General features: G+C 35.9%; 2 protein-coding genes across 10 annotated transcripts; one reads left to right on the forward strand and one right to left on the reverse strand.

Moving 5' to 3' along the window:
- The first annotated feature begins 1455 nt into the window (after positions 1 to 1455).
- LOC111495668 (phosphatidate cytidylyltransferase 1-like) lies at positions 1456 to 16904 on the forward strand. 5 transcript variants are annotated; one of them, XM_023145810.1, is made up of 14 exons: positions 1456 to 1677; positions 1829 to 1888; positions 1994 to 2099; positions 2517 to 2770; positions 2927 to 3078; positions 3269 to 3410; positions 5249 to 5405; positions 11355 to 11402; positions 11478 to 11576; positions 12844 to 12972; positions 13049 to 13105; positions 15837 to 15920; positions 16021 to 16106; positions 16679 to 16904. In XM_023145810.1, coding segments are annotated over exons 3-14 (1278 nt in total). In that variant the 5' UTR covers positions 1456 to 1677; positions 1829 to 1888; positions 1994 to 2030; the 3' UTR covers positions 16680 to 16904. The 5 variants fall into 5 exon arrangements, with proteins under 5 accessions (XP_023001578.1, XP_023001577.1, XP_023001581.1 ...); XM_023145809.1 differs by lacking the exon at positions 16679 to 16904 and adding an exon at positions 16272 to 16558; XM_023145813.1 differs by lacking the exon at positions 16679 to 16904 and having other exon boundaries at positions 11478 to 11564; positions 16021 to 16248.
- Positions 16905 to 18960: 2056 nt separating this feature from the next.
- Positions 18961 to 23146, reverse strand: LOC111495670 (GDP-mannose transporter GONST3-like). Of its 5 annotated transcripts, none has more exons than XM_023145820.1 (3): positions 22923 to 23146; positions 20174 to 20249; positions 18961 to 20038 (listed from the first exon to the last, which is right to left on the reverse strand). In XM_023145820.1, the coding sequence occupies exons 2-3, from the start codon at positions 20247 to 20249 to the stop codon at positions 19071 to 19073; spliced, it is 1044 nt and encodes a 347-aa protein (XP_023001588.1). In that variant the 5' UTR covers positions 22923 to 23146; the 3' UTR covers positions 18961 to 19070. The 5 variants fall into 5 exon arrangements, with proteins under 5 accessions (XP_023001588.1, XP_023001586.1, XP_023001585.1 ...); XM_023145818.1 differs by adding an exon at positions 21008 to 21261 and having other exon boundaries at positions 18961 to 20249; XM_023145817.1 differs by adding an exon at positions 21008 to 22040 and having other exon boundaries at positions 18961 to 20249.
- Positions 23147 to 24251: the final 1105 nt, after the last annotated feature.

A 24251-nucleotide genomic window follows, 5' to 3' on the forward strand; every position in this document is an offset into this window, starting at 1 on the left:
TGCCTAGTTGTTTTCAGCAGACATGTTTGTGTACTACTTTCCAAATAGCCGACTTGGCTCCAATACCACTTGTCCTAATCACACTCTTACAACAGGGGACAACGATTGTGCGTCACTTGTTCCAACTCAACGAACAAGTCAGCCATGTAAAACTCATACTTCGCGGACAATATTGGCCTATACTCGAGCCTCGAGTCATGTTTGAGAGAAAGGTTTTAGAAAACATGAACGATGAAATACATTGAAAATAATTGTAAAGAAAATGATGTTATAAGCTAAAAGCGAGTAGATAACAACGACGACCTTAATAACATATAACCCTGGTAGAAAGAATTAACAACTAGTCGCATCTTCCTATAGTACATTTTGTGGCATTTTAGCCCTGGTAGATGTAGACATAATTTTGGTGACTGGTCATACACCCTCATATTAAAACAACATGAAATAGTAAAAACTTATCTAACATGAAAGCATATAAAAAAGGTTTGGAATGGACATGCGGCCATGGGCAACACGTCCTGGACAAGCATGACGGAGACATCCGACATGTAGCCACAGACAACACGCCTTGGACAAGCATGATAATGACGCTCTGCTGCAATAGATGACAGATGGTTTGTAGTACCAAAAGCACTGGGAAGGCGATTAGAAGAGACTACTAGTACACCACACTACATATTTATAAATCTAACCTTTGTCCGGTCCCTGGTAGAGCTAAGGGAGCTTTAATTTTTATTCCTTATCCCCGTCTTCGACCAGGCTAATGGGGCCTTACGGATATAGTGGAACTTCAAGAAGCATTGTTGAGAGGAAGATGCTTGACCCCTCTTCATTCTCTCCATGTTCCAAACCTTTCTTCAACATAGGTGACAACTAGAGATGTCTACGGACCAGGGAGAGGACGGGGAAGTATTTCGTTCTCCATCCCCGGAAAACTTTTTAATGTATACTTTTCACTTTTCAATATAAACTATTAATTGGTGTTAGTTCATTCATGTTACTAAAATTTAGAGTTGAATCACCTTTTCGTAATAATGAGCAGGTTGAGAATTGACAGGGTTAGGGACGAGGAATATAATCCCCGCCTCGACTCCATTTATCTAACGGGGAGAAATCTCTTTCCATTCCTTCTCTCATTCCTCATCTAAACGAGAAATTCTCGTCCTGTTTAGGCAAGTTCTCACGAGACCTTAACCTCACAAGTTAAATGAACATCTCTAATGATCACGAACGAGACAAAGATGAAAGAGATCGAACACAGGAATAAGAAGTGTTTACACACCAGGGTATTTAAGTAATTTAACACATTATCGAAGTTTGGAATTAGAAACTTATTTTTATTATGTAGGTTAATCTTGTAAACTAAAAAACTTTTATGGTTGAAAATAGCAAATATCCAATTGTATAAGGATATATTTTTCCAATTGTATAACGAAAAAACAGGTTATTTTTGTAAAGGAATAATCAATCATTTTGGGTTGAAGTTCGTAGATTTCAGTGCGAGATTATCATCATCTTCGTCGTCAAATGTCATGTGTGAGAAAGATGAACTGACAGTTGTGAATCGCTCCTCAATTGGAAACCGATTGTATTGAAATCTTCCATTGGAGTTCACGTTCTCTCCTTCGGCGCTCACCAAATTCACAGGCAAATTACGGGCTATCAGCTTCGTGTAATGTATGTTATATGTAATCCCTTCACTACTCAACACGTTGAGATCAACCTTTCGTTCTTCACTTTGCCTCTGGCTCTCATCTCATTTTCATCATCATTCTGACAAAAATCATTTTGATTTGTCGCCGTTTTCCACCTGTTTTCTTCTGCGCAGAGCCTCGCCAGGTTTCACTCGCTCTTTGTTCTTGGATTTTGTTTTTATCGTGTTGTTGAGGTTATTGGTTTGCCATTGGTTATGCTAATCTAAGCTGAACTGATTCATTTGCCTCCTGTAATCGCTTGACGCTTGTGCTGGTGTTTTGTCTGATTGTTCTACCAGGGATACAACATTGATGTGTGATCTGGTTTGAAGAGAGATGCAGAGAGAAAATATTATTAACTATCCTGCCAGCCCTAGGCTTCGACACCGTAGGCGATCGAATGAGGTTTCTCCACCTTGATTTGCCTTTTGTTGTTTTTCGCCTTATATCATTAGCTTTTCTTTTCAGATATTTTTTTGCTGCCTAAGGGAAATGGTATGTACACAAATGAGTATGATTTTCTAGAACTTGTCAATGAAGTTACTAATGATGGTATTTTTTTCTTCCATTTTTGGTTAATTTGGTGCTCTTCAATTTAGTGTTCATCTGCACTTTAAAAATAATGATCAAGTATACTGTTTCCTCTTTTGCTTGTTTTTGGTCACTTCATTTATTTTCCCTTTTAAAGAGATTGCAGGGGGTAAGTATTCAGTCTTGGCAATCTTAACATTTGCTTTCTTGGTGGACAGGAAAATGCTCTGAGTTGTGTATTGGTTTTGTAAAATTAATGAGTGATTGAGCTTTTCACCATCCATTTTTCAGGGGATTGGGGAGGATTTGAAGCCAAATGGAAGCAATTTACTTGTTAATGACAGAAATAAATACAAGTCAATGTTGGTTCGTGCCTATTCATCTGTCTGGATGATTGGAGGGTTTGCATTAGTAATATACCTTGGACATCTATATATTATGGCTATGGTGGTTGTAATCCAAATCTTTATGGCTCGAGAACTCTTCAATCTACTCAGGAGGACCCATGAAGATAGGCAGCTCCCAGGATTCCGGTTATTAAACTGGTACTATATGTATCTGCTTTTTATTAAGAAGGATTTTTTTTTACCAATGAGAGTTTATGATTTTCAATTAAATGCCACAGTTAATATTCTTCCATCAAACTCTATTGCAGTTATTGAATAGTTAAAGTTATTATATGATTCCCAAACTCTATGTAGGTACTTCTTCTTCACGGCAATGTTTTTTGTTTATGGCCGCCTTCTCAGTCAACGGCTTGTCAATACTGTAACAACAGATAAAGTTCTGTATCAGCTTGTCAGCTACCTTGTCAAGTATCATATGGCCATTTGTTATTTCTTGTATATTGCAGGTAGATCCTAGCATTATGCTTAGTGACGTAACTTCAGCTATGAGAATTAATCTCTCCCTCCTTTTTATAACTTGGATTATGTTTAATTGGCATTTAATGTTTGCTCAGTTCTTCTATTTTGACTGATAATAAAGTTAAGTTGTTCTTTCACGAGTGTTGTTGAAGTAACTTTGTTTGTTGCCTTGATCAGGTTTTATGTGGTTCATTCTTACTTTAAAAAAGAAAATGTACAAATATCAGTTTGGCCAGTATGCGTGGACACACATGATCTTGATAGTTGTGTTTACACAGTCTTCATTCACTGTTGCTAACATCTTCGAAGGAATCTTCTGGTAATTTAAATTGCATTTAGATTGTCCATTGTTCTACTTCATTCAGTTCTCCATTTTCTCCTTATGATAAAATTGTCCTTGTTTTGATTTCTTTTGGGACTTTTGCTTAGCTAATTATTGCGTGATTGCATCTCAATTGTTGACACCAGGGTGTAAGTAGCATGAGGAATCTTTTGTTTGGTTTCTTATGCAACTAAATTTTTATAATCTTCTCTATACTATGGTAGTTATATCAATATATTTCTTACAGTAGAGACCTCGGGAAACTAGGGTACATATAAAAATATTTAAACAAAAATTATCTTATCTATGGTGTATGCAGAAAGTATACCCAACATGGAAATTACCACAAGCATCAGTTTCATTAGCTTTGCTTTCAGACGTTGAATTATTTGATTCAAGAGAAGGATGTGTAGAATTATCAGTTCATTGGATCACATTATTGTGCAACTTGAGCATATTTTTTTTGGTCTTCCCTTGGGGGTAACCCGAGAAGTGTTCATTTTCAGAACTTGGTGGTGGAAAAAATCCAGAACGGCTAGGAAAACTGCCTTTTTTTTTTTTTTTTTTTTTTTTTTATCACAGATCGAGAAGCAAACGAGCATATAATAGCATAAGCATGTAAATTAAAGAGTCGGGATTCATATTATAAAGAAAAATGAAAAAGAAAAGCTCAAAATTTTTATACCACATGCTGTTGTCCTTATTCAAACTGAGCCTTGTGAAATCTTTGCAATCAGCTTCCCATCCTGTCCCACTGGTCCTGTTCTAATATCGCCGCTCATCGGCGCCGACACCCCCTGGTATGGCGGCGTTGGAGGCGATGCTACCATGGCGGCTCCACCGGCTGTGTAGTATACTTGTCTCCCGGTGGTGCTGTCGTAGGCCACCTGTGTGTAAGGCCCTGAATCTGCTGAAAGAGTTATACCGCCTCCGGGATAGGCGGCGACCTTCGGAGGTTGTTGCGGCAGAGACGGCGATGAAGTGGGCGGATAAGATGGTTGTGGAGGTTGTACAACATTGTAGACCGGTTGCTCACGNGAGTAGGAGCTTGATCTACTTTTTTCTCTTGTTTATAATGGCTATCTTTGTCAGTAAGAGCATTGAATGTTTAATGAGGAGACTCTCGTGGGAAGGGGTGGATGAGTGTGGCGCCCCTTTTGATCAAGTGAGTGGTTGTTTTGGGAAAGAGGGTTTTTTATTTTTGTTTATTTTATTTTATTTTTTTAATGGAAAACCAGAGTGTATGTGCTTTGTTGTCGGGTATTTGGGTGAGAGAAATAATAGAAATTTTAGAGTGTTGGAGAGGGAGGCCGTTCATGTTTGGTCCCTTGCAAGGTTTAATGTCTCTTTTTGGGTATTGGTATTGAATCTTTTTCGTAATTATTTGCTAGGTCTTATTTTTCTTGATTGAAGTCTCTTTCTTTAAGATGCTCTTTTTTGTGGTTTTCTTATATGCAATTGTACTCTTCCATTTTTTCTCAATGAAAATTGTTTTTATTTTTATTATTTTTTTTATAAAAAATGAAAAGTTAGAGGTTGTTCCTTTTGATAAACTGTAAGTGCAATTGTACCCTTCCATTTTTTCTCAATGAAAATTGTTTTTATTTTTATTATTTTTTTATAAAAAATGAAAAGTTAGAGGTTGTTCCTTTTGATAAACTGTAAGAGTTTGTGAATAAGGTTTTATGGCATCAAGTTCCATCTATCTTAATAGTTAATATTTACTGTTCTTTACTTGAGTACAAGTTTTTTAAATCTTTGGTTATATTCCTTTTGATGTTTTGTTGGATTTTTTTTAGATATGTTTTTTGAAAGATTGCCAAATGCATGCGCAGGTTTCTTCTTCCAGCAACACTCATTGTAATAAATGATATTGCTGCATACTTCTTTGGATTTTTCTTTGGAAAAACCCCGTTGATCAAAATATCTCCAAAGAAAACTTGGGAGGGATTCATAGGAGCCTCTGTGACAACTATTATCTCGGCATTTATGGTGATGCTAATTTAGAATCTCTTTTCCTGCTATTTCTAATGTTGTGCATCTTTGGAGTATATCTAATGACTTTCTTCTTTGTGAACATGACCAACTTTGGCAAAATTTGTACCTTGTCTTTGCCTATCTATTATACAATGGTCTTCAATGTGCTTGAGATGGTTGCATTGTTTTGAATTTTTTTTTTTTTTTTTCTGAGATGATTTGAAACATTGTTTTTCAAGTAAAAAGTTGTTGAACTTGACTCTTACTCTCTATTGTAAGTTTAATGCAATTAAATTAATTTCCCCATCAGTGTCTATGGGCAATCCATTTCTTACTAATCTCCCCATCAGTGTCTCTCAACAGTCCTTGATAACATGATATTCATAAGTCTAGTTTCCATCTTCTGAAATGCCATGCAAACTTTTTCCTTTTATTTAATGATTGGATAGAGACATTTTTCTTCTTCGTAGGAGGAGGATGTTAAGATGGCAATGTAAACGTCTTGAAGTTTATTTTGGCCATCAAACTTGGGCAAGGCCTAGACGATAATGGCATTGGTTGGATATCTTGTGTGTGTGTATTGGATAGGAAACAATTTCATTGATGGTATCGGATTAAAGGAAGCAAGGTCCTCATCCTCAAGCACATTGGGCTGGGTTAAAGGCACATACAGAAATATGTGGGAAGAAATTGCAAATGAGCTCCCTTGGTTTTCTAACCTTGCTAACTGCTTTGTGGGTGATGGTCTGGAATACGTACTTTTGGGAAGAATTGGTGGGTCGAGGTTCAATGCCTTTTCTTTACGTTTCCCTGTTTAGATAATTTATTCATAATTTGTTCTCAATGAAGAACTGCTTTATGGCTGATGTCTTGAATCATTCTAGAAGCTCTCCCTCTCTTTCACTCGATTTCCATCACTTGTTATCCAATAGGGTGATAGATGTCTCTACTCTCCTTTCTTTGATCAGGGAGTTTTAGTTGGTTTAGGCAGGGGAGAAGGGATTTTCATTTTTGTACTCCTAACCCTACTGGTGTTTTTATTTTATTTTATTTTATTTTATTTTTTTTGTAGCTTGTTATTTTGGGGCTTATTGAACTTTTCTCCCTCTAGTGATATTGTCTTTGCTTGACAAGTTATTCATGGAAGAGTGAACACTCTTGATCGGCTCTTGAGAAAGATGCTTTCTTTGGTGGGTGAAGTTCCTAAGAAGGTTGATGCCTTGGTTGACAAGTTATCCATGGAAGATTGCACACTGTTGATCGGTTTCTGAGAAAGATGCTTTCTTTGGTGGTCCGTTTTGTTGCATTCTTTGTGGGGGCAGAGGAAGACTTGGGTCATATCCGTTGGATCTATTCATTTGCTCATGCAGTTGGAACTACTTTTTTTGATGTGTTAGATTGCAGCTAGTATGTGTCTAGAACCATTTTTTTTTTTTCTTTTTTTTCTTTTTTTGTGTTCGGATTCCAGCTAGCCTGATGCATGTACTACTGGTAGATGATTGAAGTGTTCCTTCCCCTTCCCCCTTATTGGAAGAGGTTATGTTCTTGTGGCATGATGGAGTTTGTGTTCTTTTGTGGTGTCTTTGGGAAGAGGAACAATGATACCTTTAGAGGAGTGTGAGGGACTCTTTGACATTTGGTCCCTCATTAGGTTCAATATTTCTCTTTGGATGACGGTGACGATTTCTTTTTTTATTTTATTTTATTTTTTATTTTTTATTGTAATTACTTGTTAGGTCTCATTCTTCCTAATTGGAGGTCATTTCTCTAGTTGGACTCCGTTCTGTATACCCTTGTATTCTTTCATTTTATTTCTAAATGAAAGTTGGTCTTCTCATTAAAAAAAAAAAAAATCATTGATGGTATAAAATGTTAAATAAAAAAAGGAACGAAATCTATCCAAAAGATGTTACAAAGAAACTTCTCCAATTGGATGTAAGAGAGTTGAAACTATAGTTACTAAAAGGTGGAACATGTTTACTACAGCATAAAGCCAAAAGTATGATGTGTTCGACTATGACATTGATGGATTCCCTTGTTGCTGAAAATTCTTGCATTTTCTCATTCCCAACAATCCATATGAAAGCTCTATTGATCTATAGAAAAGTAGTCTTCTCAACCTTGAAAGGATGCTCAATTAGAATTAGAGACAACCAATCTTGCACCTTAATTGGGTCAGTCCATGTCCAAATGGAGCGAGTAAATGGGACCAAATTTTTGAAGCAATAAGGCATTGAGTGAAGTTATTATGTTTCTGGGACTCACTATTTGATTTACACAAACTGCAGCATTTTGTTGATAGAGCCCATCAGAAACTTCTTTGTAACCGGTCTAGGGTATTTAGGCAAGTGTGGTTGAGTTCCCAATGGTGGAACTTATCTTTTTTGGATAGAAATCCTTCTGAATGACTTTTCATAAGTTGGGACATTTTCGAGAATTTTCTGCCCATTGATTTGGTAGTGCAATAGCCTTCTTTGCCTTGAATAAAAACAGGTGGCACTTCCTTATGAATATATTGATAAGACGAGAAAGAGTTCAACAAAGATTCCCATTGAGGTATTTTCTCATTCTCTAGATTTCTGCAAAAATTCATAATCCATGAGGCGTTTTTGTAGTACCAAAATGTCTGCCACAGAGGGATCCTTTGTTTTTGTCAATGCGAATAAAACAGGAAAAGCTGCACTTAGAGGATTTTGTCCCAACCATAAATCATGCCAAAAAATAGTTGAATGGCCATTTCCAACTTTGGATCAAATATTTGAATCAATAACGTCCTCTGGTTGAAGAATGTGCTTCCAACGGCTGTAGGAAGAAGTTTCTGACTTCAATTCTGACTAGTTAATCAAAATGAGAAGACCCAAAATTTGCTACAATCAACTTCCTCCATATTTTCAATGTGGAATCTCCAATACCACTTGGCTAATAAAGCTTTATTTCTCTTCATTAGATCAAGGATACCAAGCTCTCCATTCAACCGAAGTCATTTTACCTTTTCCCTCTTTAGAACATGAGATACTTTTTGTTTTCTTGTTACCAGATTATGGAAAATTTCGGAAGATCTCTTCTATAGCTAGGACATCCTTTCTAGGCAAAGAGAAAAGTGACATAAATACAGATCGGCCAAAGTTGCATTAATGAGAGAAAGTCTATCCCTCTTTGAGTTAAAAATGTGGCTGCAACTAAGAAGTCTTCTTTCTACTTTATCAATGATAGGCTGCCAAAAAGGGATGTTGCTTTTGGATTACCATGAAGGGGAAAACCTAAGAAAGTGTCATAATAAATAACGGTTTGTCAAGTGCTAAATTAAAGAAGCATTATTTTATACCCAATAAGTTCAAGACTAAAGACCAAATAAGTTCAGACTTTTGTCCGTTGAAAAGGTTTGTTTTTTTCTTTTTCCTTGTGAGTGGAAGAAAGAAAGTTTTAGTCCAAAAATTGTAGATGATGAATTTGAAGTAATCAATTTTTCTCCGAGAGGAATGGGACAACAACCTTCTAAGCTCAACTACTAAAATAAAAAGATGAGCTGAAAGGGGTCACCTTGCCTTAGGCTAGAATGCCCAAATTTTGCTCCTCAGTTTTCCACTGATAATGATTGAAAAATTTTCTGATGAAATGCACTCTCTAATCCAGCTTCTCCATTTGTCTCAAAACCCCTTAACTCTCAAGATTTCATCTAGAAATCCTGATTTACCTTATTGATGACCTTTTCAACCGCTTCTATACCATTCCTCAATGAGCTTGTTTGCAGTAAGAGAGGCTCCAGAATTTGACACCCTGATACAAAAGCTAAATGATTCTCTATGATAGTGCTTGGAATCACACATTTCAGCCTCTCCAATAGAATCCTGGCTATGATTTTATATAAACAAGAAGTGATTCAAACTCATCAGTGACATTGGAAATGGAGAAAGATAGGTCTATCAATGTTACTACTCTTGGTTTCTTGAAGGATGATCAAGAAGGATTGTATTTGATAATGACGCCTTTGACAAGAGCATGTTTTTCTTCAATATTGAGAGAATAGCTAATACCTTTCCCATACTAAATTCCCAAATACATAGCTCCACATGAGAGCCCTAAACTAAAAGAATGTAAAATTACAATAAAGGGAAAATGTAACTATAGGTATCTAAATCTAAGTTATATACATGAATGTCATGATAATATATACCATAACACACACACTTCCGCCAATAACCTAATCCCTTGGAATGCCAGGATAGAATAATCATAAAATAGATGTCGACTCTTCCCTGTGTTGAGACAAGTTCTCTTTTTCATTGATGGTTGATTGGAGTTTCCTTTAGTCCCTTAGCCCTAGACTTTGTTTTACAGAGATTTTGTTGTTTTTTTTTTTTTTTTTAATGCGCAGACCGCAATCCTCCAGACAAGGTGTTATAACCTGTAAATTAAGGATAAGGAAGAAGGGCAGAGGGATGTGGATGCTGAAAATGGTGGACAACATCACAACAGGTTGCTTTTAAGGGAGCTAACATATCAGTTGATTAAACATCACAGCATTAAACTTCACAAGCTCCCAAACCTCCTCCCTAGATTTCTTAACATCCCTTGTTATCTTCTTATTCCTCTCTAGTCAAATACCCCACTTTAGCACAAGACCTACTTCTGGTAAGCTATTAATACACAAAAAGCTTATGTAACACGGGTAAGCTTGGAATTGAATAACATCCCAAATATCTCTGTCCTCACTAGAAGAATTATGGAATAGTTTTTGATTTACTTCTTTCAAAATTCCATCAGAGCCATAGGTTTTTAGCTGCACAGGTCCTCAATACTTAGACATTGTTTTTACCCGGAAGGAAAACAAAGTACTGTTGAATGTGTCCAACAAAGAACTGGGATTGGCTGCAACAGAGCTTATTGTTGTCTGATATAGGAGGTTCTCCTAAAGCCTCATGTTCGTGATAAAGGAAGAATTGTGTGGCATGCATTTTTTTTCATTATTTGGTGGGCAATTTTATCTGGAAGGAACAAAATGATCTTTAGAGCTTGATCTCATTCTTTTGAATTGGGGATTATTCTTCTAGTAGTGTTAGGGTTCCTTTTTCTGGTTTTTTTTATGCTCTTGTACATTCTTTCATTTTTCTCAAAAGAAAACTTCGTTTCGTATTAAAAAAAAAAAATGTACTGATCTTATCTTGTGGGCTTTACATGATTATTTTCTAGACTGGGGCCGCTTTTGTGACAGAATAGACTACAACAATATATGTTTTAACTTTAAATTGTTCCCTTTTTAGGTGGGAAAATAACTGACAAATGAGAATAGTCCTTCCTTAACTTGATCCATGTGTTGTTCATTTGCCTCGTGTATGGAAGGTTGTAGCTTCTTAAAGAAGTGGGTTCTGCCTTTAATCGATCTTGCAGAACCTATTACATAACAACCTTCAATTACTATATATCTTTAGAATATTACTTTATTATTCTTCCTATTTTTTAATTTCATATTTTCCGACGTGCTTATTTTGGTTTATGGTTTTATTTTGCACATGTTTCTTGATGGTTAATTCCTATTACTTAAATGTTTACTGATGTATAAATATGTTAAAAGTATTAATATAACTAAATTCACCATAATCCATCAGCTTAAGCTTTTGGGCTGATTGGTGATTTAATATGGTATCAAAGTAAAAGATCATATGTTTTAACTGTGGTAATGCATTTCCTCGATTTACATTTTTTGGACCTTCAACAAAATTTCAACACCATTAGTGAGAGAGAGTGCTAAAAGTATTGATATAATTGATTTATGGTAACTCATCAGCTTAAGCTTTAGGGTTGAATGACGATTAAACTTTATTTTTATTTCATGTGATTAGATTGTGTAGTTTCCTACAAAAATCCTTGTCTGTGAATATGCTTTAAGTGCCTGGAAACATGATGATAACAGTAAAAAAAAGTGATTATAATAATGATGCTATTAACATGCTGGTGCTGGTGCAGCTTGCAAACATCATGGGTCGATTCAGTTGGCTCACTTGTCCAAGAAAGGTGATTCTCTTTTAGTGTCCTAAATTTTTGTTTTGAAGATAATCATGTGTCTACTTATCTGGGATACAAATGCAGGATTTATCAACTGGGTGGCTTCACTGTGATCCGGGTCCTTTGTTCTCACCTGAATATTTTACTTTACCAGGATGGATTCCTTCATGGGTCAGTAAAGTGGTGTTGTTTGAGTCTGATTATTATATATGTACGTGCGTGTGTACTTTTACCGTTTAGGTAAATGTACTTGCTTTTCAATTTGCTTGATCCGTGTGTTTTTTCCTACTAACCACACATGTTGATCTGGGAAAAACAGCCCCAGTTCTCCTTCTCAAGTTCATCATCATTAAGCAATCTAAGAACCCTTATTTACTATTCGTCAGTCACAAACGTCCAGCTTCCTTGTTTCTTATCAATAAAAAAAAAACTAAAAAAACCAAATGTTTAGTTCCAATTTTTACAATCTTGACATTTAATTCTTAAGATCTATCTCTTTAATTGCTAACAAGCCATTGGTTTTAACTAATTTGATCAGTACAAGCAATTGGCCAATTATAAAAATTCATTAGTTTACCTTTTTTTTTTTTTTTTTTTTTTTTACATTATTTAAAAATCCAATTCTATGATTTTTACATATGCTATATTCTCTCAGGTTTTTTTGTAAAGAAAATCATTACATTAACCCTTTTTTTTACCGGGTAAGAGAGAAAAGATATTACTAGAAAGCAGGGATACAGCTTAGAAGGGCAGGGGGAGAGGGATCCCCTGCCTAGCATGCTAGAAAAATGTGCTTTCAACAAATTTTTTTTGAGGTTGATCCTGTCTTCTTTCTGGATGTGTTTCGTTTTGACATCATATATTCATTTTTTTTTTAGTAAACAAATCTTTTAACTTTCACGCCAGGAACATTGACTGAAAAGGTATTAGCTATGTGGACACTCCATATTAGGCTTTAATATATAGTCTCTGTTGGTCAAAGATGTTTATGGAATCCATCTACTAAAGGAAAAAAAAAAAAAAAAAAAAAAAACATAATCGTTGGCCAACGATAGAGCCAAGGATTGTGCTGGTTTGTGAATGAAATTTACAGTAAATACAATCCAATGAACATGGAAATTATTTGCACTAAGAGCAATATAATTGTCATAAATGGAGATGTGGTGCGTGAGCTATGGAAGCTGATGACACCATTCTAGTCTTATGTTCTGTCATGCTCTTTTTCATTTTGACCTTGTTGGATTGGATCAAAATGGTTTACCCTCTGTCGGAAGCCGGAAAGCTCTAACAGATGGATTTGTTTGAGATTGCCAACAAGTATTTTTTATTGCATTCTTGGAATAGTCTGCATTCTATGATTTGCGAGCTTAGCTCTTTCTTCTTGATGTTACAGTTAGTTCTTATTTGCCCATCTATATTCATTTTTCTAACTTAGGTCATTGTTTGGCAGTTCCCATGGAAAGATGTCACCATTTTGCGAGTTCAGTGGCATGCTATATGTCTTGGTTTGTTTGCATCAATAATAGCTCCTTTTGGTGGCTTCTTTGCTAGCGGCTTCAAAAGAGCTTTTAAAATCAAGGTCCCTCATTTGTCTTATGTCAAGCCTATCAATTTTGTAACTTCAATAAATATGACGCTGTTATATCCCTTTGAAGGATTTTGGTGATAGCATTCCTGGACATGGTGGAATCACAGATAGGATGGATTGCCAGGTATGCTGAATTAGTTTAGATGGTAAAGAATATTTTATCCCTAACATCACATACAGGCTGTAAGTTTGAGTTTTCTCTCTTTATTTAGGTATATCGAGCACTTGGGTGAATTGGATAGTAGATGACTCGTCCTGGTCATCATACATAACTATCCAAGTTACCCAAGTAAACAACTAAATTTAGAGGGAAAATTCAAATTACAATTATAAGAACCCTCTCTGTGTTGCACGTTCTTTGTTTAGCAGTATCCTCCCGAGAAAAGACGTAAGCACCATCTACCATTCCTGACTTTGTAAAATGAGGGGAGAGAAGAAAGGTCTTTTAAGTATTGAGATACTCACCTAAGGGCTTCGACAATCAGCTTCATTGTGTTTTTTGTGTTCTTACCCAGTTTATAAACCATATTTACTGGAAACAATTTTGTACCAAAGAGCATCCTTCTCCTTTGAGAATTTCCTCCATAGCCACTTTCCCGAGTGGGGTGTTTCCTTTCGTAATATTTTCCTTCCCTCCCCACGATCGGAAGGCAGAGTGATGATCTTCCATCACACTAAGTGGCTTCTCCTCTCACTATCGTTGTCTTCCTCAAATAATTATTCTGTTATTGGAAAATATCCCTGGCTCCTTTCACCATCGTTTTCCATTCAGTAGTTCTCCCCCAGATTCTTACAATAGGATTCCTTAAGCATTTTGAGGTAGGCTTTTCCTCAAAGGCATTCTATGTAGTTCAAAGGTGAAGACAGAAAGATATTCTACCTCTTCGAGTCTATTCCTATAACAATTGATCCCAGTCACTTGAAATTTGGGAGGTCAACTTCTTAGCATGAAATCTTCTTAAACACTAGTCTTTTATAAGTTCTTAAGAACCCTGAGTGACCCCATCACGTGGTCATGGTATGTCTGTTGCATTGCTGGGATTAGGGAAGACGTTTTTGAGAGAACGAGCCAACCTTTATACAAAAATTTGCCTGGCTGAAAGGAGAATTTGGGCACACTGCCTGCATCACTTTCCAGGCTTTGGATGATTTGACTAGCTTTGGATCATTAGCAACCTCTTCTGTAATCACTTCAACATCTAAAATGACTGGAACTAAAAGATTGGCCATATGAGTGACCAGTGGTAACCTCAGACACAATATCAACAATTTTATTTTCTAGGCTTAGGTGGTATTGAATTTTGAAATTGTAGCTCAGCCATTTAAAAATCCATCGTTGAAACTCAGGCTGTCACTCTCTGTTCCAAAAATTTCAGCGCTTGTTGATTTGTTCTAACAATGAATTTCTGATTGAGTAAATAGCGCTGCCATCGTTGAACCGCAAAGACTATCACCATGAGTTCTCTTTCCTAAACTGATTTAGATTGGGTTTGAGGGGATAAGATATGACTGAATAATACAATTGGAAATTGCTATTGGGATAAAACAGCCATAAGCCTGTTCCAGACGCATTAGTTTACACCACAAAAGGCAAATATAGGTGGAGTTACCAAGACATTTTTCAATCTCTCAAACGCCTCTTGGGCTTGCTCATCACGCAAGCTTAATAGCCATGTTCGTCTCGTCACCTTCCATTTCCTCTTCTTTGTGATCATACACCAAAAGACGCCTAAGTTCTTTTCCTTTACCATGATGGCCCACGATGAATTTTTCCTCACAATAGAGACAAAGTCCTGTTATTTTCTGTCTGGAATTCGTCTTCAGTTAGTCGTTTGAACGGCATGTCGTTGGCGCTTGCTCACTTGTTAGTGTTGTCATACGACTTTGGAAGAGCAAATGTAAGGTATTACCACTTTCTACAGTAGACAAAAGATGAAAATACAAAGGGTATGCCCAATATGCAAGGTATTACCAACAGAGGAAGTGACCCAAGGCAATACAGAAGCAAACCTAGTCGGGTGGGTAATCTCTTCCCTTCCCCTTACAACTTTCTACTATAGACAAAAGATGAAAATCTCTTCTCCTTTCCCCTTGCGTATACGCACTAACATTCCTCTCCCACACTCCCGCTAACATTCCTCTCCCTCACTCCCTCAGTGGTTTCCCCAACATTCTGACCCTTGACCCTTGGAACTAACTTCTCAAGGATAAATTCCCTTTTTGGCCCTTTCCACATACCTGATGATAATTGGAGGCCGAACAGAATTTTCCTGGGCTTGGTTATACTATACATTAGAATAACATTTGAATATTGCAAGTGATTCAGGTGGATAATATGGAAACCTTCTAGCCCACCTTTAGAACAATCCCTTTTCAACATTCTGTTAAGGTCTCCTACCATGACGGATAAAAGGTGAAAGAGGATTACCTCGACAAAGTCTCCTAGTAGCTTCAACCTTGCCTCTCATAAAGAAAATTAGGATGTTTCACCCCTCTTTCCATGATCAGGAGGTTGCCTTCTGCACTATAGACTTTTGCCATGTCTCCGCCATTGTTAATTTCACTGCCACATGCTCTTCTTCTCTTGATCATCACTCCAACTCTGTATTTGTTCATCTTTCCCCCCATTTTTTTTTATCTGATTCTGTAGTGAGAATTGATGGATTCATCAACCATCACAAAATCAAGCAAGTTCAGCTCATTTTGGTCATATCCCCTGATGTGGTTCAGTTTAATCGGGCACTAAACCAACCTATTTGCACCCCTAATATTTGTGGCATAGTCGAATACTCCTGTCCTTGTTCCCCTTCTACCCTTGTTCCCTGCAGTTAAAATATTTGATTTTTCAAATGCAGATGGTGATGGCCGTGTTTTCATACATCTATCATCAATCATTCGTCGTGTCTCAGAGTATCACCGTTGAATCAATTATTGACCAGGTTAGATGAATGTCTCATTCATTCACCTTCTCTTATTAGAGCAAGAATCTTTTCGGTGAGGTTATGTGAGCTGACTGCTGGTGGTATTTATTTATTTTAGATACTAATGAACCTTACATTTGAGGAGCAACAACTTCTTTTCACGAAGCTTGGGCAAATGCTGCAAGACAGGCTGTTCTCGCAATAGTAAGATCTGACGTCCTTTTGTATATTGGTGATCTAGGATTAAGAATTTAATACCGACCTGTACATGAATATTGTGTTTTATTTTTTTACCTCCTATAATTTTTTTGCAACAAGTCTTGGAATTTAGATGATTTTTTCTCCATTTTCACTTCGTATAGTTTGTGTGCATCTTGCTTTGCCCATATCATTATTCATCAATAAAGCATGTAATAGAGAGAGTTTAGGGAGATAACCCAACCCTCGGTACTTGTATCCAGAGGTAAGAAGCATGCTTTGAACATTCTCAAATGAATGGGAAACCTCCTCTGCATTTAGCGCAGTAAAGAAGGCAATTTAGTACATACTTGACTCAAGAAGATACTCAAGGTAGCCGCTAGTATTAGTTCTCCCATAATGGCTAAATTGTTTAACTATTTTTCGTTATATACCTCTGTTCCAAATGTTCTTTGTTCTTTCCATTGATGTATTCTTAATACATATTAGGACAAATCAGTTAGAGTAGCAACTCGTGTTTGACTTATTATACGATACTAAATTCTGAATTCTCGAGTTCATTTTTGGTTCAGAAAAAGGAGGGACGCGGTGTAATTTATCCTTGCAAAGCATTGGCAATAGTTATTTGCTGTTGCAAATAGATCTCAGTATGGAGTTTGGCCTTCGAGTGAATGACTAACATTTAGGAGAGGTTGAACACACCAAATCCACAGCTATGATGTTCTTGATGAGTAAGATGAGAAGATTAGCGAAGTGTCATTGTATAATCACCCGTGTTTTATGAGAGGAAAAATATGTTTTGAAGGGGGTGTTTAAGCCACTAACTAGGGTTGGGACTTGGGTGGGTTGAGGGGAGTGGCCTAAACTATCCTACTCCTTATTTAACCTACATCTTTCACAACAAATACACTCCACAACACAATGTTCATAAGTTTACACATTTTAAAAAAATGATTAATGATTAGTGTCATTAATCATTAATCATTAATCATTTACTTTAAAAATGTAAAAATGATTAATGATTTAACTTTTTATTTCTTTTTATTTCTTTTTTTTTGAAATTTTTGTTATATAGATATATATATATATATTGGAATTACCCATCAACATCCAAAATTTTAGGGATATTTCTATCGAAATTTTTATTAAATCAAGGTTTTGGTATTTTTGTCGAAATTGACATTTTAAACTCTTATACCAAGTGACTTTGAGAAGTTGAAGATGGAAGAATTTTGTACCAACAAAAAAAATTCACTTAAAAGTTTTACCATGAAGACAGTTTAATTATAATGGTATGTTTCACTAGTGATGGAATATTAAGTTGCTTAAATACTTCAAATTTGTAGTTAAATGAATCTTAAAAATATAATTTACTTTTATATAACAATAAAAGTTATGAAATCATGGATAAAGAAAACATATATATATATATATATATATTACGTCATTATAACAAATGACTTTAATAAACTAAATATTTCAGAGAAAAATAAAATAAAAATGATTAAAAATATAGATTTTCTATTAGGATAATTTCAAAAGAAGATTGCCACTAGTCATTTAGATCAAATAATAGTTAAAATAATAATAATAATAATAATAATATTTCTTTCGAAACAGAAATTAATTCTTAAAATTTTGAAAAGTTGATATCTAAAACAGCTTTAATTGTATAATTCAACAACAAAAAAGCAAAAAAAAAACCTTCCTAAATGCAAATACTAAAACTTCATGTTAAAGGACTTTGTAAATAAATTGTGCATTCCTTTCTAAACTTAATTTAAATGTGCATCCCTTACCACAACTTTGTAGACCGAGACTAAACAATTTATATCTCAATTATAATTTTATTTTACTTAGACTAAGCATCAATCAGACACATTATTTAACTCTATAGACTAAACATTCTAAATACAATAACTCCAATCAGCACGTCAAATGCTTCCTAAATGATTTCTTATTTTAAATAATATCTAATTATTATTTAATATATTTTAAAATTTTTAATTTTGTAGAAGTGATGTTGAAAAAAATTATCATTAAGATGAAAAAACTCTTAAAATTTAACAACTTATTGGTGTAAAATCCAATTAGACAAACCTATGCCATTTAACGCAGACTCGTGCCTCAGCTTGTCCACTTGGTCATCATGTTCGTGGCAGCCATCGGTTTCCTTCCAAAGTGATTAAAAGAATGTCCAATTGGAACGGAATTTCAAATAATTGGTAAAGGTTGAATACAACAGAGAATAGAGTTTATACAAATATAAGCTTTCGTGACTTTTCTTTTAATTTTATCGAATTATTTTATATCAATAAATATAATTTTCCTTATTTATATATCCATGATCTTCCGCTTAATTAGCCTAAAAAAACATGAACTTCTAACCATGTGTTAGAGAAAAAAGAACGAATGGTTCTTGTAGGATTCCTGAGAAATTCTTCGATTTCTTCCAGAAGCGGATGATTATTCATCTGCTTCTCACATTCCGTGAATAGTCGGGACATTAAGGAATATCCAGAAAAGCATTTAGGGAATTGGTCTGATTCTATCTCTGGTCGGTGATATATTTTTTCAAATAAAACGGTTGGACAATTAAGAAAAAACATAGCAAAGGAAAAGAATGCTTAAACTACGGAAGAACATATGACAATTCTCAAGTAGCATCATAATGCCCAATCTTGGAGGAGGTAGTGACCTTCTGGTCATCATCTATCCGAACCCAGTTATGAAAAGTATGACATTGGCTACTAACTTAAATATACCAAAACTTAACATGTAATATTAAAAACACAGGTATATCCAATTCCACGTAAGATTCTGAATAAAAAAAAAAGAACTTTCAATGAACATAATAAGATATACATCAAAATGCAACTAAACTATATTAGCATGCTACAAATGATAAATATGAATCAAATAATGCAACCAAATACAATTGTTGTAGAAGCATTACCATTTAGAAGTACCTCATGATCTTGCATCCTCCGATCGACTAACTTTGTTGTCGGCGTCGCTGCTATCTGGAACGCTTGGCATCTCAACTTGCTTTTGTTGTTCATCTGAATTGCTTGGCCGATCATCAAGTAGCTTTTGTTGCTCTTCTTCCACTGTTTCTTGTGCCCTTACCACCTCTTTCGGCTTCGAGCTTGAAGATTGTTGATACAAGATTCCACCGGACATACATATCAATAGCCCTATTGTTCCAATGAACGTCGAATGCTTATCCCAGATGACAAGATTAATCACTACAGTGAGGAGTTTATTCACAATTCCGAGTACAGTGAATCCAGTAGCTGATATTGCCCTGCGACAAGAGAACCCAAAGAAAGATATGGACAAACCAAATAAGCATGATAACCCAACAGGCAAAACCACTGCAAATGAGTGCCAATCAGATTCATCTGAGATTTCGTGCTTGATTTTCTTGAGTTCACCCATGATAAGAAGCTCCAATGGAAACAAAAGAAGTGCCTCTAAGTTGTTGTACAGCACAAGGCCCCATGTGTTCAGCCCTATGGTCATAACAACATGCTTTATGTATACAAAATCTATAGACATGCTAATGAGATAAGCCGAAGCCCAAAAGTATGCTGCCAATGTGAATTGATAATCTGTCAGTACGTATAGAACACTGCCACCGAGGATGATAGCGAGCGAGACCCATGTCTTGATCGATGGCCAGGGTTGGTGAAGGAAAAGGGTCTCACCGATAGCGACGAAAATTGGAACTGCTGAGCGGAAAACGATGAATGTATCGACATTGGCATGCAAGAGAAGTTCACTGTTGGTGAATAGGGAAAGATAAAATATAAATGCAGCAGGTAGGAACCGCCACATTGTCAAGAGATCAAGTCGATCGTGTTCGATAAATCCAGCACAACCACAAATGAAAACTCCAGCTGCACTTGTGAAGTATTGTAGAGCAGTCAGTGCACCTGGGTAAGGGAACTTCATGATTGCCCATTTATTGATGATGGAAAGCAGGGATGCAGAAACACAGTACCCAGCAGCAACACCATATATTGAGACTTGCTGTAGAACAATGGCATACCAGTTTGGTGGGCTCTCACCTGATAAAGCAGAAGCCACTAACCCTTTCTGGACCTTATCAGCATTGGGGTTCTCAATATCATCTTTATTAGACATCTATCAAGAATGAGAAACATTCCCTTAACCGGATAAGCCAAAACCTCATAAACTTAAGTTTAAGCAGAATGCAGTATTCAGGTCAGTATCTCAACACGATACAACATGTTAAATCTTGACAATAAAATATCTTAAAAGTTCAAAAAGTCTGGGGATAAACGACCGCACCGATATTAAATATTGGAACATAAGCATAAGAAGACAAGAAGTGTTCCACTATCACAATTGAAGATTTTGAGGTAGGTTCAGGTTGAACTGTCAAATGTGATCATGGTTACTGGTTGTGAGTTTTACTTTCATTTTCATTTCCAAATCGAAAGAAGAAATATCAGTAGATTCTTTAGAGAGTTTCGGTAAAAGATTAGAATGGAATAGAAGAATCAATATTAAAAGAATCGGAAGGCATATTATCGTGGCTTTCTTATCCTTGATTCATAGGGCCTCCTCAGAAGGAGAGGCTGCATAAGCGGTTGTTATCCCCCATTGTTGGGATAACCAAAGGACTAAGAAATATGGTCCGAAGAATCTCGATAGTAGTTCCAAAACCAAATCTAGATTATTGCTAGAAAATGTGCATTAGAGCATAGCGGTAGAGAAATTTAGCATCAATGAGATTGCAAAAAAGAAAGGTGACAAATTAACATCCTAATGCTTTTGAAAAGTAGTATAAGCAATTGGGAGTAATTTTAACATTTAGGTGGCTCAATGCTAGTTGGAAATACGAATTAGATTAGACAACAAATTGACTGAATTATTACCTGCCACCAACAAGAGGCTTCTCAAATCTCGAATCCGAAGGTGAATGATGGAAGGAAAATGGGTGTTCTAAGAATTGAATTTACCCTCTGGTTGGAATACTTGTATTTGAAAGGATTTCAGAACAGAATGGATTTGAAATCATTTCTGATGTTTGACGTGACAACATGAGATTATTCCTCTCCCATTCATCTATGAGTACATTTTCCATGAGGGATGCATCAAGGATTTGTCATCCCTCTACAAAAGCTGTTTTCTGCCCATTAATCATGAAAAGGAGAGCTTTTTTAAGACGTTCAAATAGCACATTTGCTATGATTTTGTATAGTCCGGTCATAAGACTTATGGGGCGAAAGTCTACAACATTGCAAGCATCCAGTTTCTTTGAGATCAGACAAATGTATGTTTCGTTTAGGTAGCCATTGATAACAACATTCTAAAAAGAAATCTTGGAACACTCTCATGATATCGGCTCTCAGAATGCTCCAACGTTTAAAAAAAAAAAAAAATTGAGGTAAAACCATCTGGTCATGGCGTTTAAGGTGTGGGCCAAGTAATGGTGTTCAATTCAATCAACCTCAAGTTGCTCCAGCATCTAATCCATTAAATCCATGATGATCGACCTTATTGAACTATAATCTTCACCAATTTGTTACATTTGCTTAGTTCCTAAAGTTTTTATTCAAATTTGACCTGCAGCATGCACCATTGCCTTCGATGGTCAAAATTCACAACAATGTTACCGTAGATTAGTCACACCTTCTCCACCATGAGTCTACCAATGGGATCCTCATCCTTGTGCAAGTTCAGTTAGTAGTTAAGCCATGCTGTTTTCCCAAGTAGGATAAATTTGAAGCCCTGCTAGCATTTGATTCCTCTAAAAGGTAACTTATTCCAATTGCTTATGCTACTTTTCAAAAGCATTATGATCTAAATTTTCCACTTCTCTTTTTACAATCTCATTGACGCTAAATTCCTCTAGAGCTATGTTATAATGCATATCTCCAGCAATACTCAACATTATGGATCCAATCCCTAAGAATGATTCAAAATATTGAGTTGAGTCGATAACAACTCAATCTTGAGATTGAAAATCAAGAGAAAAATAATACCATAGAGGAATACGACAATGAGTTACCAATCACTTGAGAGATTTAGTTCTCCTTCATATTCATTCTAGAAAAAGTTTAATTCCCAATTCCACTATTATTCTTATTACTTTGCTATGAGTTCAAGCTTTAGATAATGAACTTCTTGATTCCTAAAAGGAACCTCATATCCACAGCAAAAGCCTTCTAATACTTCTTCCATTTCCAACTTGAGACCAGAAAACACAAGCAACAGAGAATCACCTACTCAAAGATGATTTAGTACTAAGCAAATGAGCTATTTGGCTTATGAATTGAATTTGCTTAACTCAAAGAATGAAAAGCAGACGCAAACCAATGAAAAACCAACGGCAAGCGACATTTAGACTTTACAAGAAAATGATCAAATGAACAGAAATTGCTGAAAAAGTAGACTTAGGAAAAGCACCAATATCTAGCATATGATGAACACAAATGCATGTCATCCATTTTCTTTGATGGAACAGAGTGAAACAAGTCAAAATATCATCGACTTTGGCCAAAAGTCTGCTAAAATGTGCATGAACCTATTGTTTTTCATACGATGAACACAAATAACAAGACACAAATGTTTGAAAACAAGGAGGATGAGCTGATATGTCTGTCCCTCCAAAGTATGAGAATGCAAAAACAACCAGGACCCCGAAGAAAATCGATTCACCAATCAACCTAGATACCCAAATCCCAAAAAAAACTCACAACATTGGAGGCACAGAACAAAAACAGAGCGTAGTGTTGCTACATAACAAACAAGAACCCAACAATACCAAGAAACAGATTAGAAACCCACCAAGAATCACTCAACGACGTAGCGCAGATTTGAGAAGAGGCGGAATTTAGCAGAGAAAAGACCAAGGCTCCTGGATTCTCTGTCGAAGGCGCGGGGGCTGAGCAGCCAAATGCGCAATGGCTGAGTATTCGACGGTAATGCAGCTGATCAACGGTGAGTGAGGCAGTGACCGTGAGTGAGGCGACGAAAGACTCGAGGGAGATGGCGAGACGTCCGATGCGATGTGTCGGCTACGTTTAGAAAAGAAAACCGAAAACAAACTACATTTGGGTCGGTCGGTCAAACCGAAAACTGAACCATTCTGTACGGTTCGCTCTGTACAACTGTGCTAACCGAATTAGCGAGTCCGATTTTTTTTCGTGTTTTTATTATATTATTTAATTTTAGATAATTAATTGTTTTAGTTTTTTTTATTAGATCGAATTATTAAAATAATAATAAGTAATTTAATTTTCATTTTTACCATTAATCTTAATAATTATCTTCGAGACTGAATAATTAATTATGTTAGGTTATGGAATTTAGTCAACGATTATACGTAAAGTTGTATTTGGTAAATGACATATAAAGTAAATTGTCTAAATAGTTATGTATAGTAAAAAACTATATCTAAATTATATATAGTAGATGGTTATATCTGGTAAAACTATGTATAGAAACCTATGCCATATATATATGGCCTTAGGTAGAGCTTTGAAAATGTACTTTGTACATACCTGAAGTCATCAATACAAATCTTTTAGCCAATATTATTCTTGCATTTTCTCTATCCTGTTATTTGTGTTCATCTAGATTGAGTGTGCGTTGTTGTGCTATCCTAATAACTGGTATCAGAGCCTCGGCGAAATTCACCACGATCTGTGAAGATGAAAAGCTTAAAGATTGGAATTGAGAAGTTCGATGAATCCGATTTCGATTTCTGGAAGATGTAGATTGAAAATTATCTGTACCAGAAAGATCTTCACGAACCCCTGTTGGGGGTGAAGCCAGATACCATGACCACAAAATAGTGGAAGCTCAAGGATTGACAAGCGTTAGGGTTGATCTGGTTGACGCTATCCAAAAACGTGGCGTTCAACATCATCAAGGAGAAGACAACATAAGATCTGTTGAAAGCGCGGTCGAATATGTACAAAAAACCCATTGGTTATGACCAATATGTATTTGATGCAAAGATTGTTCAATCTACAAATGTCTAAAGGTGGATCTGTTGTTGATCATATAAATGAATTCAATATGGTCGTAAGTCAACTGAGTTCGGTGGAAATTAATTTCGAGAATGAAATTAAAGCATTGATTTTGATGTCATCTTTACTCGAGTCATGGGAT

This window comes from Cucurbita maxima, unplaced genomic scaffold (assembly GCF_002738345.1).
Source record: "Cucurbita maxima cultivar Rimu unplaced genomic scaffold, Cmax_1.0 Cma_Scf00021, whole genome shotgun sequence".
Classification (NCBI taxonomy): Eukaryota; Viridiplantae; Streptophyta; class Magnoliopsida; order Cucurbitales; family Cucurbitaceae; genus Cucurbita; species Cucurbita maxima.